Raw genomic sequence first — 20,025 nt, 5'->3', positions numbered from 1 at the left:
TGAAACATGTATTAATTTATTTGTTTCTGATGAAAGTATGTCAGCAAAATAGTTTTTTTCACATCAGCGTACTCTTCATATCTCCCTTCAGTTCACTTTAAATACTGTAGATCAGCTGATGTAGTTATCTTGTAAGTCTTAACAGGTGTTTGAGTGCTCGGTAATGCTTTCTTGGTGCTGCTCTGGGTGATTTCTCATTGTTTGAGCCAGGCTGAGCGGAGGTTGAGGAGGATCTGCACATCACTGGGGGCCAGCTTATAGACTCCCAGTTCATTGAGCGCTGACTCTGGACTGGGCTGCTGATGGTTCAGCATGCCCTCATCCTCCTCTGACGGCTTCAGCACATCACACAACAGCAGCGCCGGGCCCACCTTCAGAGTCAGGATGATGCAGGCCTCTTTCACACTGAGATGAGGAAAGAGACAAATTAGAATGAGGTTTTCCTAGATAATAGCTCTGAATAAACAAACGTACTGTTTGAAGAAGTTTTCAGGTCTCTTGCAGTAGTGTCCAAAGAGAGGGAAGAGGTTTCTGGTCATATCGTATTGAAGCTGTGCCACCCCGCCTTCATTGAAATGGTTATACAGGATCAGCTAAGGGCGAGAGCCAAAAACCAAATAAACAACACACTCCAACAAAATAATGCATGCAGACTTCAGATACAGGTAATCTTGACTTGACATTTTTAAGTTTGATTTTGAGGCTTTTAAAGATACGCTACCATTAAAAGGTTTGGGGTCTGTAAGATTTTTTAAAAAGAAAATTAACACTTGTATTTAACAAGGATGCTTTAAACTGATCAAAAGTGACAGTATTTGTAATAATTCTTTCTTATGTTACTGTTTAAACTGTATTTTAAATCAAATAAATGCAGCCTTGTTGATAATAGGAGACTTCTTACAAAACATTTGACAAATCTAAACCTTTGTACATTAGTGTCAGCATTAGTTAAGCCACATTAGTTTATGGTAAATTCAGTTTTAACAGTGAGACAGTTGAAGAAAGAGACTGACTTCTTCGTAGATGAAGTTGTCGAGTCTCTCGGCAAGGCCCTGCCAGAACATCTGAAACAGAGGAAGACACAACATCTGCTGCAGCTGGAGCAGGTGATCCCGTAGGCAAAGCATCATGGGACATGCAGAGCTGGATAACGACATAGTGGCTTGGTCGCTCTGTGATGGCAAAGAGATCCACCTGAAATAGACCAGATTCGCGTTATACACTTACACTTCAAAACCTGATACACAAGATCGCTGCTCAGATTGAAACCATCCTAACTCATTTTCTAGTGTCCTAATTCTGGTGAACTAAAGAGCCGTTTAAGGGGCGTTGAGGCCTAAAGCTTAACACTGACAATAAGCACATGCTCATAAGGAATCATTAAATGCGCTGTTAACACAACTGTTGAGTTTTTAGGTTATTCCCACCCGTACCTGTCTTTACAGTATGGCTGTGCCTTCTCTTTGACGTCTCTCATGACTGCATCTAGCAATCGTCCCAGCATGTCTCCTCGTAGCCTTTCCAGCAGGGCTAACAGCCCCTCAAACAAAGATCCTTCCAGAGAGGCCAGACGCCCCGTCTCTGTGGCCCCGAGAGGACCTAGGATCTCCTCGCCGACTGACACTGCAGCCTGCTGCAACTGCAAGAAGAACTGAGAGAAAACAAAAGCATGTTGTGCATGCATGCGTTTCGGTTCTCAATCAAGGTATTTATTAATGGGTCAAGGACTAATAAGAGTGTACACAACTAAAAATAAGGAATCTTATAAATTTACTAGGTAGGGTTTTTTTTGGACAGAAATTATCATCAAAAATGCTAAATGACTACTAATACAAAGAATATGTAACATGACCCTCATTACCCTTGTACAGGGTTTTTTAATCCTGCTCCTGGAAGGCCAGTATCCTACAGTTTTTTGCTCCAACACACTTGACTGGAAGTTTCTAGTGAATCTGAAGACCTTGATTGCTTTGCTTCAGGTTTGTTTATTTAGGGCTAGAGTTGAACTCTGCAGGACAGTGGCCCTCTTGGAACAGGTTTGGACACACCTGACAAATTCCTGTTCCTGTGACTCAAATACACTTACAACATTGTCCCCCCAGTCACTGAGAACAGTGGAGATGTAGTTGGCAGCATTGAGGATGGCGCAGTAGCGAGGGCTCAGCGGTTGTCGGGACTCTTCTTTCATGACCTGCGTGAGGCGGATACGGAAATCATCCACCAGCTCCTTCTGCAGAGCCAGGAAACTGAGCTGAGCCCGTGGACACGGCAGAGAGCGGTACCGTTCTAAGCGAAGGATTGGGGAGAGATTTAGAAACAAGTTTTAACCTAAGAATCAAATATGAGGATGAGGATTTTTTTTTTATTATTATTTATACCAGTGATGACCAGCAGAAGGGTCATGAAGGTTTCTGCACAATCTGGTGCTTTAAGTTCATCCATATCAGTGATGTCTTTGTACTGGGAGCTCCAGGCTCCCTCTGCAGACAGCATGGCGTCCACTTTTTCCACAGCCACTAGAAAGCAACATACACAATTTACTTTATCACAGAAACTGAAAATGTGACGTTCAAAGTCCTAGCATTTACACTCACTCTTTCTCTCCACGCTGAGCCACTTCTGGAACACAGTCTCTTCCAATAGAATGTGTAAGACGCCGGGATAGGTTCGCGGGTAGCTGTGGGTGCTGCGGAGCTCTTTTTCGAACTGCAGCACCTCGTCAACTAGGTGGCAGAAGAGAGCATCATCATAGAGCAACCGAGGAGCGTCCTGGGTGAGCTTCTCCTGGGCAAGAGTCAGAAGCCCCCTGCACAGCTCCACCTGGAGGACAGATTGATAAGACTTTAAGGACTTATGATGGCTTTGATGCATTTCTTAAAGTCGCATTAGACCAGAATTAGAAATAGATCTTTTCAGTCATATTGTGATGTAAATCTGAGTGATATTTATCATTCAAAAAATGAGACAGATCTGAATGAGAGCTGTATGAGGGGAAATAAAACTAGATGAAATCAATGCATTTAGAATACCGACTGTAACCAGTGCAATGATGAACATACCCTCGCGCTAACTTTGGCCCCGGCACGATCCAATATAGGCTGAATCTTCTCATCCATAAAGTTGGAGCTGTTTCCCATCCAAATGAGGACTTGGGTCAAATACCACTCAGGCTGTAAAGGTGGAAGTTCACATCATGTCTTATTAATGTACATTTGATCATTTATCAGGAGCTTGCCTTCTCACACAAATGCGTAATCTCTGACCTTGCTTAAGTTGTTGGTCTGGCGGTTTCCAGTGAAGTGATACCTGAACCTCTTACCGAGGGGAAGCAACATGATCTGAATGGGCAATGAGAGTGGAGGAGTCTGGGACTGCCCAGGACGAGACGCTGTTTCTTTATTCTCTGATATAAGGTCATCACTTTAGCACCTGTTAAGGAAAATGACAAGCTTTGCACCTTAAAAAAAAGAAAATAATTACTAACTTAAATAATAACATAATTAAAAAAATGCAAAGAAAAATGTAATAAAAAGTAAATAAAATGACCAGCTTTGTATCTTTAAAACCAGAAAAATAAATAATTAAAATAATTATAAAATAAATAAAGTATACTGTAAATAAAATAGAATATCATCTCATGTAGTTTGTCTCACACTTTAAGGATTTTGTTATGACTCTGAATCAATCTAATCCTTTCAGGTTATGCACACCGAAACGATCACGTGAAGTGTATTGAGAAAATCTATATTTAGGTGGATTTAATTCTGAATGATTAAGGATACGAGGTCTGGAGAGAGAGAAGCTGGGACCCCAGTAGCTCCAGCTGGCTGTTGAGCTCCTGTGCGTTGGCTGGGGGTGAGAGGGTCTGTGTAGGGGGTGAGATGAACGGCCAGTGGAACTGCGTCAGGATTTCCTCAAAATCACTGAAACAGAACCAAACGTTTAGTGTGAAAATATTTGTTCTTTTAAACATACAATACGAAATGTTTATAAGTCTAATACCTGGCAAGTTTGTCTTTAAGGATCTTGTGCCAAAAGCGAAGTGTTTCTCTGAGGAAGGCCTGCAAGTGGCTACAGCCGGACTCTCTCAAACCCATATCCAGAGAGGCCATCCTGTCTATCGCACTGACTGCATCCCACATGCTATTGGTCATCAGATACTGCTGGATGCTGTCACTAATGCAACACAAAAACCAAAAAAGCGAAGTGCAGCTTGTGTTAGATGCCAGTATACATCTCCAGTGCCCTCCAAAATCTTTAGAAACCCTTACCTGAGCTCCTCAATACGAGCAAGACATTGAAGGTACTTCATATGCCTCTCTAATGTGTCTAGCTGACCCAAGACCTGCCCGATGCTGTCGGCCCAGACCTGTGCGCCCTGCAGATGCTGCTGCAAAGTGTTGGACAGAACTCTCTCCTTCTCCAGTAAAGACTCCAGCTTCACTCGAGACTCCTCTGCCGCGGACAGGGCAGCGGACACACGCAGCGGCACCGAAGAGGACACAGTCAGCACCTGCATGCACACACACACATGCTGCTGAAGGGTTGTTTTGGATTACAAATAAACAAAAGTATTCCTAAAAAATAAATAATAATAATTTTATAAATAACCCCAAAATACTAAAATAATAATAACAGAACTACAAATATAAAAAACTAAATGCATAAATAATACAGAAAATGTATAAATATGGGTCAAAGATTAAATTGGGTTTTCAAGCATCAGAACAATAAAGGTTTAATAAAAAAAATCTTATCAGCTATATTTAAAACAAAAAGGATTGAATGGCATTAAAAGACTATTAAAGAATTGCAGTGAAGTCCCCCCAAAATAATTAATTCTCATTTAAATCTTTACCAATCTTTGCCACTATCCTTCAAACAACTAGGTTTTACATTTATCATCTAGAATTATTAAATAATTTAAAATATAATAAAATTGAGTATGATATTTTATCTTTTTTTTTTTTTAGTAAGTACAGGTCAGAATATGTATGTAGTTTGATTTTTACATTACGTTGTATGAGCATAATTTCACCCAGTGCACTGACATTTTATTTCCACAGAATTTACTAGAACATTAAAGTAGACAATTTACTTGAATTTAATATGCTTTCCTTGCGTGTAAACTCACTTTTGTGAATCTTATTTTATGCAGTCGCAAGTAATAAATAAAACTTAAAACACGACATTAATGAAAAGTCAAGCATTTGGTGTAGTTTGTCTCACATTTGAAGCCAATCGTAATAAAAAAAATTTAATTCAAATTTAAGAAAATGTCTTTATTCTTTTTTTATTCTCTACAACACTTGAATGATGTCAACGGAGACTCTGTGGCTCTGTTTACCTGCTCCTCCAGCTGCTTGTTCTCCAACGTCAGTTTCTCCAAAAGCCCTGCCACCTTCTTTAGCGACTTAAGATCGCCACCTATCTCTTTCTGAACAAGTTCAACTACATCATCTGTAAAGTTGTCATTCTCTGAAGGAGATTTAGATGTACTGCCTTCTGTACGCTCTGGCTGAGAAAAATCATTGCCGCTGTGGCTGTTGTGCTCCATCATAGGCGCCGCCATGCTGCTCTACACGTCATCAGTGGATTCAGTCTCCGCTGCTCCCTCTAGTGGAAGAACCTTCTCAAACTGTCCTAAAAGGTCAAATTTTTTATTTTATTTAGTGTACTTCTACTTGCTAAAATTATATAAAAAATGCCCTTTTACACTTATCATTAATAAACTAGGGCTACCAGTAAACATTAATCACATTAATATCATGGTAATAATAAGGATAAGAAATTCAGAGCCGTTGAGAAACTAAAATAACGAAACTGTAACCTTTCTTAGGAAAGATGTTATTTTCTTATTTTTGACAATGGTGGACATTGACATATATGCCTTTATTTTAGCATACATAATATTTTACTTGTTAAAAGTACTACGCTATTTACTTTAAATTGTAGGGAAAAATCTCATGAATATTAATATACGTAATTACGTCACTCGACTGTAACGCCATCTGGCACGTAATCAAAACCGTTTGCGTAATCTAATTAACATTCATGAGCTCGACCTTGGACGACGTTGTTTGTTAGTAGCGTTTCTAGTTTCTCAACCTAGCAGGCAAAGCATGGATAAATAAATTTATTTCAGAACAAAACGACACTTATGTGTTTAGAAACCCGTATATGCTGTAAGTTATATGTCTCACAGTAAATTTAAAACAAAAGTTTAAGATAATGCAGACGCAACGGCTTTAAGAAGAAGTCATCAAGAAGTGAAAAACGGAAAATAAGATCAATTGATATGTTTATTTTTAGTAAACATTCAAAAAATACAATTATCGCGGCATAGGGGTCGTCTATATTTATATTTGAATCCAAAGTGTCCAAATATTTTCCAAACGTTTGCTTTGTTAGTGCGTTCCTGCATTGACTACATTAATATTTGGCTTGCGTGCCAGCGACGGAGACACTACAGTCACCACGTTTAGTGCTGTAAAAGCAGTTATACAGTATTTCATGCCATTTCCTAGTACTGTGGTACTGCAAAAGACATAAATCGGTCAAAAGTTTTATTTCTTGGCTCATTTAGTTGCAGGAGGCGCTGGCGTTTAAGTGCCTGCAGGCCTCTTTGATACACTCCTCCGGTTTGAGGTTTCCTGACACGACTCTGACAGGGCTCTGCTTGCCTTGGATGGCAGAAAGGACATGAGTTGTTAAGGATCTTGAGGTTTCCGAGTGTTTGCCAAAGTCAGTTCTGGCCTGAGCAGCAGCTGTATGAAGTTTCTTAAACTGGCACGTTATACCAGTCCACCTTAGCATGGCAGTCAGCATCACACACAAGTTTACCTTGAAAACTGGACCCCTTCTTCTGTAACAGTACCCAGATCAATACTGGTGAGTCTATTATGTGTTTTGGGCTAAATAAAATATAAGCACACACACGAACACATAAGTATTATTAATAATAATATATTAATTGATAGAAATATAATTATAAAAGTTTTGAAGCATAGTTTAAAACATTAACATTTAATGTAAAAAAATAAATAAATGTGGTAGTATTTAAAATGTAAAACATTATCAAAATTATTTATTATAGATAAATATATGTATTATTTTTATTATTTTAGAGTTTTGCTGTTTTAACTTTGCACAGCTTATTTTATTCTGCTTTTTTTTCTTACTATGTCACAACCTACCAGATGAAACACCAGTACCTTAAAGGCATTTGTAACATACCTACATTGACAAGCTGTCAGAAGAAAATGAAAAATGACTCCGCTAAGTGTACTACAGCGAGGACAGTGTTTAACTGAGGGGAGCGGGCAATCAAGAACATTGTCCCGGGACCGTTGATGAGCATAGCCTACTCATTTGGCCTCAGGGGAGAGGCGGCCCACCCATAAAAATTTGAACATTTTAGTGATGAAAATGACAATTTTGACCAGGGAGACGGACTGTTTGGGGAAGCCTTTGCACCATAACAACCAACTCACCCCTTTTTGTAAAGTTCATACCAAAGACTTAGATATTTAGTTCTAAGTATCTCTCAAAAACTTCTCAAGTTGTTACTGCAACCGATGCTGTCAGATGTATTGAGTTAAAAACATGGGTGGCCCAGTCAGGACTTACCTGATGGTGATACATCACTATCACTGTCACCATCCTTGTTTCTGAATCAAGATAACTGATGTCACTGTGAGATAAAGGTCCAACAGTCTTTTATTGTAATGTGTACCCACGGATACATATCTTTTTGTATTTTTTTAAACAGGTCCAGTATGCATGATGTGGAACCATATGCACCATCGTAAGGTAAGAAATCTTTTTGACTATAGGACAAAGTTCATAGCAATTCAAACATCCAGCAGCACTCCATAATCCCACATTACAGTCTGTCTGTGAAGTACCAAGGGTGCCTCTGAATGCTTCAAAGTGGCAGGGGGTGACCAGCAAAGTTAGCACTATTCAAAACAGAACTGGGAGCATGTTTTCCCCACATTCCTCACCCAGCTGTTTGCGTGTGAATAGAGGGGCTACACAAGTTTGCGTGAGAGATCGTGTGTGTGTCAGTGTCCTTGTTAGTTTAGTTTGGCATGCAAATATCACTGATTTAAGTGTATTTTAACCCTCACTGTAACATCACTGTGCATTCAGATAATACAGATTTTCACTAAATATAGCTCACACTCTGAAATACATTATAACAACAATATAGAAAAAAAAAATCACATTTGCACCTAATGTACATCATCCAGTGTAGACAGAATCACTGTTTATAATATATTATACTTCTAAACCCTTTGACTTTAGTCGCATTGCAACTAATAATCCCTTTTTATGTATTTTAAATATACTCAAATGTTTTAAGGTCAATTGACTGTGGAAAGTAAGGTGCACTTGTACACTTAATTTCAACTGGTGAAGTTTTGCCAGCAATGAAGACTTGTGCATGTTCGTGCAGGGGTACCGTGTGGAATGTCTGACTTGTACATGTGTTTGTGACTGTGGAGAATTCACTTTTGGGGGCAACAGTCGCACAGGACGGTGTTAAGAGGATGGTCAGGGCAAAAGAAGACCGTAACAATCTCTAATAGTATGGCCTTTTGATCTAGTCCTGCTTTGACATACCAGTTTAGTTAATAAGCAGTCCAACAAGTCATCATGAAAGCTGAAATGTTACTGTTTTTGGTAATTAAAGCCTTTATTGTTGAAAAAAGCTGCTTTTTATTGGCTTGAATCACAATGTTGATGATGCCCCCCTGTGTTTGTGGCAACTTGGCTGGTTTAATGAATCTATCAATGGATTTTCTAGAAACCACAGAGTTCAAACTGCTCATCTGTGTTCAAAATGATCAGTTAGTCCTTGGATGGTGATGAGGTATTCTGCATATATGTATGTGTGTTTGTGAAGCCCGGCCTGTTTCTCTCCGCCTGTTCCCGGGAGCTTGTTTTCCCAGATTTGGGAGTTGCAGGTGCAGCTTCCAGCTGCAGCTCCGCTGCGCACGCCAGCAGCGTGAATCATTTTCCTTTCTTGCAGAGCAGTGAAATCAAAGCATATGGAGGACGTAAAAGAAGGGGATGGATCCTACCATTGGCTCCATTAAGCAATGTTACCAGACTGAGTGTGGAAAAAAAGAAGATCCTGTGTGTATGTGTGTTTTGTGGGCTGCTTTTAGATAAGGAGTGGAGGGCAGGGAAAATCAAGCTCTCACAGTCGAGTTCACAGCCCTAGATTGATGGTTTTTCTTGTCTTGGCTCATCTGGGGCCGTCGGTGTTGTCATATTGTTTGTGTGCATGGAGGCACACAGGCCCTCAGAGAAACAGAGAGGGACCACACATGGAGAGCGAAGCCTCAGGGAGCATCGGGCCTGTGTGGAGTGCTTTGCCAGGACCCAAGTCGCCTCGCTTCACTGCTTGTCACTGGATCTCAGATTTGCTGATAAAATTTGCCCCTCTCCACTTTTAAAGAGGTGAAATGTTTCTCCTTACCCAGCCCACCTGTGTAGAGGTGAAGAGGTCCAGTAAGTCTCTCTGAATAGGTGCATTCTGTAGTTAAAAGCATGCACATAAATGAGGTCGTGTGGTCTGAAGATGTCAGATGACTAGATGCATCCACCACCTCTATTGAGAGTGACACTGACAATGCATTTTCAGTTCTCCGTTGTCTGTGCACAAGACAAAAATACATTAATATTAAACAAAACATGGTACAAGTGTACTCAGTTGATTTTTTTTTCCTCCTCTCTGTTGGTCACAAAAAATCTTGAAGTGACCAGCTCCATTTAATAAATTTTTTTCAGACTGATATTACTGTAGACTTCATATATTTGAGTGTACATAATTTTATTTGTTAAAATTATTTTTTTTTTACTCATCCAATATGTCTGTTATTTTAGCATTATTTCTGTATTTATATTGTGTGTGTGTGTATACACACACACACACACACACACACACACTTTGAGGGTAAAAGTAATGCACTATGACCAAATCTCATTTCAAGCAGCACACTATCTGCTCCATTATGCCGTGTTTCCACCGCAGGAACTTTACCCAGGAACAAAGGACTTTGGCCTGTTACTCGGTGTGATTCCATCGCAGGAACCAGGAACTAAATAAAGTTCCAGGTAAAAAAATGCCCCTCAGAAAGTCCCTGCTGGCGAGGTAGTACTTTTTCAAGGTGCCGGAACTTTCGGGGGGCGGGACTTGGACGCTAAACATGCTGATTGGTTGAGTTTTCACAGCATTGGTTGAGTTCAACCACCATTTGTTCGGATCATTTTCAAAATATTACTGTTATTGCGTCATGAAATTTAACTTAAAGTATTTCAGGTGAGAATGTTGTTGTTTAAAACTCAAATTTGTGGTTGATTTATAAAGACTGCGCCTATTTAAAAATGTATTTCGCTGATCTCGGAGATGGTGAGCTCCTCGCGATCAGCGAGAGCTCAGTCCTCATGTATCCACCGAGAGCACTCTCAACTCGGCTAGACCTTCTGATGTGTGCCGCTGGCTCTGATGTCTCTTTAGTGGTTAAACATAATAATTCATTTTGGGTAAATCTAACAGGTTATATTTGGTCTGTATTCAATTGATCTATATGTTAAAATGAAAAAAAAGGCAAATTTATATAATATTTAATTTCATTGTAATGGCTGTATATATACACATATCCCTGAACTAAGTACATTTCTGCAGCTGTTATTATGTTTAAATGAAAATGAAAGGAGGCAGTGGTATTTGATATCATAATTAGTATTATTGTAAATATACAGAGAGGAAAATTGCAGTAGCCATGGTCAGCTGACTGATGTTATCAAGTACGCTGCTGTTTGCAGATTTACCGGATTTGCATCGTTGCGGACATCATACTCCCAAGTCGAATGCACAAAGTCTGCACTACTGAGGATGCACGTCCAAAATCAGCGTACTATAGTATTGAGAAACGTGCGCAGACCTACATCACAAGTCTATTTGCCTAATCTTCCCGGTACGTTACACCGCGGTGGAAATGCAGAAAGCAACAGGTCTGGGGGGGGGGAAAGTTCCTGGTAATTTCAGTGGAAATGCGGCATTAGTCACTCGTTACCTTTTAAATGTAAGATTAGCATCTCCTATTAATGTATTCAATTATTATTAATTTTCCTATATTATTCAGCTGTTATTATCAAATTGCCCCACTATTTCACCTCAGCACCCCACTTCACACGCATAAATGTGGAATCGGCTTCTCATCCTCATTTGAAATGTTTTAAAAACAGACGATAAAACTAAGCCCACATCACAATTGAACTGCAAGGTGGTAAACCTATATTTACAAATTATGTCAAAAGTGCTAAAAGAGATATATTTCGGGACATCTCATACCGCTGTATGAATGGGCATGCCAAAAACTGCATCGCCATCATTTCGTTTTCTTTACAGCACATTCACAAAAAATATTGATGCTTATTCTTCATCATTGTTATTATAAAAATATGCAGATAAGCTTACTTTAATAATCTAATGGAGCATTGTATGATTAATGTATCTGTTTAATTAAACTTTACTCCAAATATATGAACTTGCCTATTTAAAATACTTTTATATTTAACATATTCGTTTATGTCCAATATTTAGTGTTACATTTTTGGTCTTAAATCTACTTTTGATTTTCACCATTGACTATAAACTACCGAATATATATATACTGAATATGAACTAAATATTTTTATTTAACATGTTAGTTTATCAGTATGTTTGAAAGTATATTATTTTGATTATTGGTGCTTCCATATGCTCTCGCTTGCACAGTTTAAAACACCAATAGTTATGAAATGGCGTATGATAACTTTTAGAGAGTCTTTCTCTTGCCTCACCCACTCATGCACGATAATATCGGTTATCGGTGATCTCACAGGTTACCGATATGACTATATAAAAAATTATCATATCGCCCAACACTATGACACACCCCTTTGTAAGCGTTTGCACTGAGATCGGTAGAAAGTTGTCAACTGGCAAGTTGCGGTGCAACAGCTGCTACTTAGACTACGTTCACACTGCAGGCTGAAACGACCCAATTCCGATTTTTTTTGCCCCTATGCAACCTGTATCTGATCTTTTCATGACCGTCTGAATGACACCGATCCGATCTTTTCAAATGTGACCCAGGCCACTTGGGTATGTGGTCCTGAATCCGATACATATCCGATCTTTTGAAATGCGACCTCCGTCTGAATGGCCAGGCCACATATATCCGACCCGTACGTCATTGATACGCTACAAAGGTAATAATTCTGCGTTGAAGTAGGCGGGAACGAGAAGAGCAACTCACATCAGTATCATTCCCACCATTCCTGGCTGCGACTCAGCACCCACACGTTTCTCTGTACCGGCGTTGCTAACACTGCTCCACAAAACGCCATGGCCAAAAACCTTGCTCTCCTCCTTCTTTAAAATTTTCTTCTTAAAACGAGAAGATTGTAATTGTGCTGGCTCCATTGGGAAAATAACTTTAATATTGCAAAAAGAGCTCCACTGTTGACTACACTTGTTGAAAGCCATGTTTAACGTTAGCTACTTCCGCAAACAACGAGTGACGTCGTTCACCGTTGAGGACTCTTCTGCGCATGCGGGTCAATTCTGGATCATTTCACATTCAGACAGGAGATCACAAAAGATCGCATTTAATTGGAAATGTGAACGGCCTTGCAAAGAAATCGAATTTTTTCAAAAAATCATGTGAATTCATCAAATCATCAAATTAATCAAGAAATCAGTGTGAACGTAGCCTTAATGTCTGTAATGTCTAATACAAGATATGAATATTGATGTAAATTAAATTAAAGAAATTATAGCATATAGATTATTAACAATCAGTCATCTAATTCTATTAAAAATGTAAGTTTTTAATAGTTTTAGAACAAATATCAAGGGATTTATTATAAAAGTTTCAATTTAGTAGTAATAGAATATTATAATATATACATTATACTGTTATACTGTTGGGGTTGGTTAAAATTTAAAAAAAAAATTTTTTAAATGTGATATTTTTGCTCACCAAGTCTGCATTTATGTGATCAAGAATACAGTGAAACAGTAAAATTGTGAAAAAAAATATTCTTTTTATTTTATTTAAATATGTAAAAATGTAATTTATTCCTGCAATGCCAAAGCTGAATTTTCAGCAGCGATTCCTCCAGTCTTCACGGTCACATGACGCTTCAGAAATTATTCTGATGATGATGATTTGGGGCTCAAGAAATTTTTCGTATTGTTGGAAACATATTTTTGTGAAAGTCCTTTTGATTCTCCAATGAATAGAAAATTTTTCCCAAACTTTTAGACAGTAATGTACTCTATGTGATTCGGTACTCTTACTGCTCAAAGTTAATTAATGTTAGTTGAGTTTGATCTGCTTAACCACTTGAGAAGGAAATGTGACATGTATTATTTGATGACCATGCACTGCAATTCTATCGAGGTCCGCATCTAGGAATCTCATCCACCGCAGTGTTTTGTAATCTCAATCAATCAATTAAATACATGCCATTAAATACATGCCAAGTAAAGATGGCTTTTTTCCTCCTGTAGTATTAACCAGCTAAACCAAAGAGAAAAGGAGACATCTGTGGAACATTTTCCACAGTGAATTATGAAGGTAATGAAAGTGTTTCTCCTCCTACAATATCTGGTGAAATAATGCAGTTAAAACCCATGGGTGATGCCATGCAGACAAATGTTTTGTAGATTGAAAATCCATCAGTCCTGTGAAAAACAGGAAAAAAAGAAAGAAAGAAAATAGTGTGCATTCAATATGTTTTCGCTTATAGGATTTGACAGGTTTGAGGTGAAGAGAAAGAGAGGAGGAGGAACTCATAAAAAAAAAAAGTTGGCAGGGAAGAACCGCGAGCGCGTGGCAAAAAGATTCAAGTGCAACCGAGGCGGGTGAAGGGCTGATAATGGGGGGAGCTTGAACAAGAGCTGCTTTTTAATTTAACCCCTGCCTACCTCTTTGCATTGATTTGATTTAAGAAAATGCTAGGTTTTGGAACAAAGACTTGGATCATTAAAGATGAGAAATACTTTGGGTAATTGAATGTAACACTCAGGCTATAATTTCATCTTGGGCTAGCAGGTGATTTGAAGGTCTGTATGCCTTTTGGTCTTTGAAAAATCTTGATGATCCTGTTCTTTTGTGTGATTTGAGATGAGCTTGGAGGAGAGGATCTTGAGTTTGGAAGCAAGAACAGCTGACCGACTGTACAAACTGACCACTGTTATTGTGGTTTTTAATTTTTGTTATGACATTTTAGTTTTAAAATGTCATAACAGTTCTTTGTTTTGGAATTTTTCAAAATGCAAAAACTTACTATTTATTTTAAGATTTAAATTTTGAATCCCAGACATTGCCTCAGGCCTTTGGAAGAAGATGATTTTCTCTATATTTATTATTTTTTAAAGTTTAATCATGGACCATCTTGGATTTTTGGATCTTTTTTCTGCTTTTACTGTGGATTGTCTCCTGAGAGCAAGAGTGCAGGCTTACAATGGTAAGCAATTTTTGTGGAACTGTGAAGGACATTTTGACTGTTAAGTCAAACATATACATTTTCAGATAATGGTCATTTATTGGCGTTCTGAGATTTCTTTTACTTGTGGAGGGCAGGCTAGTTAAACACTTTGTCGCTATTAAAGTATCTCCTGACAGATTATTTTCTCCCTGGTTCAATTATTGTACAAGAGCACACGTCATTTTATCATTGACATAAATTGAGCACTATATCCAGGCCTTTTTATGACATGGCAAGGTTAGTTCAGGTTGCAAAATGTCATATGGTACAACCACTCCAATTGATTTATTTTTTTAATTTGTACATATCTTTTTTAAATATTTTACCTTGAAAACATACAAAAATTGGAAAATAATTAAGATGTTACTTTTTACTTGATGGTTACACCACAGTCATTAAATTGTGAAAAAATTGTCATTAATGTCAATTAATTGTCATTTTGCTTACAAGCTATTCATAACCATATGGAACCAACATATATACAAATTACATTGCTTAAGCATGTCACTGTTTTAAACTAGGATTTTAAACATTTGCTTTTCTTTATCTTGGACTCTTGTATTTGACATTGGCCCAAATATCAATACACACCTTTCAAATTAAACTATATTATGTATGTGTATTCTAGCTCCCAGTTCCGTCCGAACATAGCATGTTGGTATCAGACGTTTATTAGACTGTAGGGAGTATAAAGCCTTGTTTTTATTGCATTTCTTTTATTTAACACAATTCATAATATTTTGCACTCACCGTAAATATCTCTGAAAGGCTCATTGGGACAAGATTTCACACTTGGAAGCAGGATACTATTTATTTAGTATATAAATCATGATGTAACAGTGAAAAAAAAAAAAAAACATGCCTTTCGACTGTCCATTTATAATCTTGAGTGGCTCGCTAAGGAATAACAAATTGGAAATGTGAAGGAGAACATCTACCGTACTAAATAACACCAAGGTCAGTTTAAGGAACATTAGATTTGTTTTTCTTAGTGTTTGGAAGGAAAGACTGAAATCGAGAGGACTGCATTTCATCCTGCTGTGCTTTTCATCTTGCGTTACATAGATTCAGGAAAAAAAGCCCAGGCTTTTTTTGGCCGAATCAAAGAGGGCCGCAGGACTGAAAACATCACTATGAAAATGCATGACAGAGGATGAAACCTAATTCCGTTCTAGGCACTCAGTCTAAATCAACTTTAGTTATGGAGAGGGCTGGCAGGGAGCTTTGGTTCCACAGTTCACGCCAGGCCTCTCGACACGCAAGCTCCTGAGGAGCGTTTGCCAGTGTCCTCGTCTGAACTAGCCTGCTGATTGATTTGCACCGAGGTTCCAGCCGCCCCTCTCCCCAGCCTCAGCAGGTGGTGAGTGTTTGTGACTTAAACCAGGGAGCTATCAGGTTACTCATTTCTTTAAAATATCATTGATAAATATGGTGGAATAGCTCAGAAGCATCCAACCTCATTTGTTTTACACGTACAGTCATTATCTCATTCTGGAAAAATAGTCTGTAGCTGTGAAAACAGATGTAGGAAATTGTTTGTAACCCTAGATATGAAAATAAAAAGAAAACAGTTCACCCAAAAGCAGAGTTATGTTGTTCTGAAACCTGATCATGAACATTTTTATATAGTCCATCAGTCAATCATTGGGGTCAATTTCATTTAAAACCATTCATAATCCATTTTATCCAAGCTGATTTATAAACGAGGAATACAAAGGTCAATGGGGTCAAATTGATTCAGTCTTTTATGTTAAAGTATAACCTAAAAAAACTTAAACTTGCACAAAAAGTTCTCCAAACAAACAAACAAATAAATAAAAGTTAACATATAAAGAACATACATATACATATATACATATACATATATATATTTTTAAATAAAATTCTTTATAATTACTCTTTAAAATAGAGTTTCCAAAAGTTTTTTTTTTCCAGTGATGCGATAGAGGAACCATTTTTGGAATCATCAATGCCAATAAAGAACCTTTATTTTTTAGAGTGATAGTTAAAGGTTCTTTTAAGAACTGTTCTTTCAGAAACCCAGAATGGGTATTCTATGGCTTCTCTGTGAAGAGTTTTGGATGAACTATTCTTTTAAAAAAGGCAAAATATCATTGGCGCCACTGACTGAATCGTCAATCGTTTACATACGGTTATTGTAGTTGTGAAAAAGTAATTTAGGCTGATTTATGCACTTGCACTAGATTGTTCTTGTCTTGGATAATTTATCATGTAAAGATGCAGAAAACCCATGAATATTTCCACCACTCTGGAATGCTAATAGTCTTCAGACTTTGTAGCGATCAAGAGTGAAATCATTTATTTGTGAACTTCAGAGCAAATGCACCTGTGCAGTGTGTTTTTTGGAGGGATTCCTACAGGGTGAAGCATCAGGCGAATTGGAACATTTCGTGGTTTCAGCAAGCTGTGCATCGGAGGCCTGTGGAGGGAGGTGTGATTTTTAAAAGTCGCCTCTTTCATTCAGAAAAATGTCAGGCGGCTGGCCAGGTTCAAACACTTGTACAAACACCCGCTCTCCTTTGCTCATTTCCAGCTCTGTCAGGCCTTCCCGCTGGGTTCAGTTTCCACTGAAGGAGCCCAGTCACATCCAGGGTGTCTTTTGAGACTGGTATTTGTCTAGTAGTCTATTTGTTTAGTCTACAGTCTAAAGGAATTGCTTTGTTGCCAGCTTCTGGGATCGTGATTGTACTGTAACTATGTTGCAATCTTAGCGGTGTGCGTGTGCACCTTGGTGTGAAGTAGTGACTTTATGGCCGGGTGTGTTTTGTGTGACTGACTTGGAAGCAGACCTCAACAGCCTTCACACCTGTTGCTGCTGTTTTACTGCCATTTAAATCCAGCTGTGTGTTTTAAGGGTAATTACAACTAACAGGTACCCTCTCCAAACCATGACTTGAACCTCATGGCGTTAGCACAGAACCTCACAAATCCTGACAGGCGTCCAATTAATGGAGGCCGTTTTCCATAGAAACGGCTTCTGTTTAATATCAGTGAAACAAATTGTGTGTGCCTTTTAATGAAGAGAAAGTGAATCCAAAAGTGCAGATCTGATGAAATGAAAATGGACCAAGCTCATCACTTTTGTGAGTTTTGTGATTGCCACAAGGGAGCGCTTATGTTACACAGGACCATCTGGTATGATTCACTAAAACCCGTCCACAGTTTGATTCAGTCTCTCAACTTTGTGTGCTGATTTAATATACTGAGATCTTTTTATTTGGCTTAAATCCAGGTAACAATTCATTTTGCAAATGACACCAGTTACTGTTGTTGGGATGCGTAAGGGAGAGTTGGCTTACATAATTGTAATTACACTTATTTTGCACTAACAGTCTGTGATGTATGAAGATATTATATGAAAAGTGCTCAGTAGAATTGCTATAGTTTTGCTGCAACCATATCCAGGGTGAGAATGGTGCCTCACCTCTTCTGGGAAGGGAGGTGCCATCTGGATTGAAGGGGTGTAGTATGTTTTTCTTGTGGGAAACTGTGTGGGTGTTTCTTGCTGTCAGACATCTGTGTGCCAGTGGAGTGTCTTTGTCTTTTAGTGGGCCTGCCATATCTGACCTTTTACCTGTAGACAAACGTTAACATATACAGCTGTGGCGAATACACCTATAGATGTCACAACCCATACCTTATTCAAAGAAGAAAAAAAAAATTCTATCTAACATTTAAAAATACAATAGGGAGCAAAAGCCTCGGACCATAGTTATTTTTCATTTAAACCAAAATTTATTAAATAAAAAGTTGTAGGTTTTTCTGATATTCTGAAATTCAGATAAGTATTTTTGTAAGATATTTGCAGTAAAATATCCAAAAACCACTAGGCTAGTGTTATATATTTTGTCCAGCTGATTACTAACAATATCTCTAATGTTTTCAACTACTTGTAAATCATGAGAAAATTCCCATTCTAAACAGTGACACGGGGCAGTGCAGTCGCCTGTCAATGACATTATTTACCCTTTGTTACCGCCTTTATTGACGTAGAAACCACATGACAACAGTGTCGTAGACAAATGCGGAAGTAGCTTCGCGACAAACTTTAACTAGAAAAAGAGATGCCGATCTCGCTTGTGTTTTAATCGACAGGTGAGTTGTTTTGATTTGTATCTTTACAGAAAACGTATGCTATTATAACGATCAACAAGATTAGTAATATGGGTAATACACGTCAAACGCGGGGCATCGCATCTCTAGACCCGCGCAAGGACGCATCTGATCCATAGTCTGATCGCGTCTTTGCATTGACTTTTTGTATGTAATCTACTCAAGCAAATCGTTGAATGAAATCCATGATTTATCTTTCCGTCTGATTGATGGCCGTCAGCAGTTGGGTTGAAGACAACAAATCCCATCATTCCACGCTCCTCCTTAGCATCATCAAACCACGTGATTGTTATTGATTTGGTAGTTCGCCCTCTCGTGGCAGGTCCTACAACCTGTGCCTTTAATTAAATTATTTTAATCATTGGGAAATCGCTAAATACCACAGAAGCATTTTTATTATTTGTCTAAGTCTGTGTGCCCCACTGTATATATTTTTGTCATGTTTTTAGTCTAATTAGTCTGTGTAATAGTAAAATTACCTAAAGCAATACATTTTAGTGTTTCAAACATATCTTTAAACTCTTTGAGTTCTTTAAAGTACTTTGTACTGTAATGCTTCATTTTTTTTTTTTTTTTTTTGGTACATGAAGAAACGTTATTTAGCACTAGCTGCCGTTAGTATGGTCATTGAGTTTTGCCACATGAGCAGAATATGAGCAAAATATTGAAAAACCGCTTGAATTTCACAGCAGTTATTCTGCACACTCGTTTTTCGCACTATAAATAAAAAAGACAGAACTATAATTGGAATTCTTCTGACATCTAAATCTCTGCTATCTGCTTAACACATTTCACTGGGCATGTATAATGGGCCCTTACTGGCCGGTGAAGTAGGACAGACTTAGTCATAGTTACCAAAGGAATCCCTTAACTTGAAAACACCCCTCCCCCACCAGAGGAATCTCACCACAGTGCCTACGCAGAATCAGAGCTCTTTAATCGGTCTAATTATTCAGCCTTCTCATAGAATGGCTCTTGGCCTGCTTGGAACAGATTCTGTCTGGGTTTTCAATTGAATTGGCCACGCTGGACTGAATTGGCTTTGAGCAAGAGGTGCAGGAAACACAAAGTTCCTATCCTCTGAATATTCCTGCAACTCACTAAGCTGCTCTGTGCAGACAGAGAGCTCTCAAAGTGCTGCCTAAAACACCCTGGGATGAAATATACATTGAAAATAAATGCAGAACCTGTTTCTGAAAATTTAATGTGCTCGAACAACCTTTTTTTAGCCTCCTATTCATTATCTATTAACATTGCACAGAACATTACACCCCACTATTGCGGCACAGTAGGTGGGGCAGTGACAGATATCATTGGCTGCGTTTACACTAGCAG

General features: G+C 38.4%; 1 protein-coding gene and 1 long non-coding RNA gene across 2 annotated transcripts in view; one reads left to right on the top strand and one right to left on the bottom strand.

Moving 5' to 3' along the window:
• Positions 1 to 3: 3 nt before the first annotated feature.
• On the bottom strand, positions 4 to 5,607 carry rint1 (RAD50 interactor 1). Its single transcript, XM_052577895.1, has 13 exons — positions 5,348 to 5,607; positions 4,272 to 4,513; positions 4,003 to 4,176; positions 3,783 to 3,923; positions 3,264 to 3,420; positions 3,060 to 3,170; positions 2,595 to 2,820; positions 2,379 to 2,516; positions 2,087 to 2,286; positions 1,434 to 1,651; positions 1,014 to 1,194; positions 475 to 593; positions 4 to 405 (listed from the first exon to the last, which is right to left on the bottom strand). Exons 1-13 carry the CDS (start codon positions 5,570 to 5,572, stop codon positions 195 to 197), a joined length of 2,343 nt encoding a protein of 780 aa, XP_052433855.1. The 5' UTR covers positions 5,573 to 5,607; the 3' UTR covers positions 4 to 194.
• Positions 5,608 to 5,717: 110 nt separating this feature from the next.
• Positions 5,718 to 20,025, top strand: part of LOC127974603 (uncharacterized) — a 57,830-nt gene continuing 43,522 nt past the window's right edge. Inside the window, exons 1-2 of the long non-coding RNA XR_008157327.1 lie at positions 5,718 to 6,891; positions 7,772 to 7,812. This is a non-coding gene — a long non-coding RNA (uncharacterized LOC127974603). The remainder of the gene's footprint in view (positions 6,892 to 7,771; positions 7,813 to 20,025) is intronic.

The sequence above is a fragment of the Carassius gibelio genome, chromosome A4 (assembly GCF_023724105.1).
Source record: "Carassius gibelio isolate Cgi1373 ecotype wild population from Czech Republic chromosome A4, carGib1.2-hapl.c, whole genome shotgun sequence".
Taxonomy (NCBI): Eukaryota; Metazoa; Chordata; class Actinopteri; order Cypriniformes; family Cyprinidae; genus Carassius; species Carassius gibelio.
The sequence above is the reverse complement of the archived record's forward strand: the minus strand, read 5'-3'. Positions and strand labels throughout refer to the sequence as shown.

Bases quoted from the DNA above. Each gene is read 5' to 3' on its own strand.
- rint1 (XM_052577895.1), bottom strand. From the start codon at position 5,572: ATGGCGGCGCCTATGATGGAGCACAACAGCCACAGCGGCAATGATTTT. The intron at 3,171-3,263 runs GTCAGAGATTAC...CCACCTTTACAG, and splicing joins AGACCAACAACTTAAGCAAG to CCTGAGTGGTATTTGACCCA. The intron at 594-1,013 runs GTCAGTCTCTTT...TCTCGCCCTTAG, and splicing joins ACAACTTCATCTACGAAGAA to CTGATCCTGTATAACCATTT.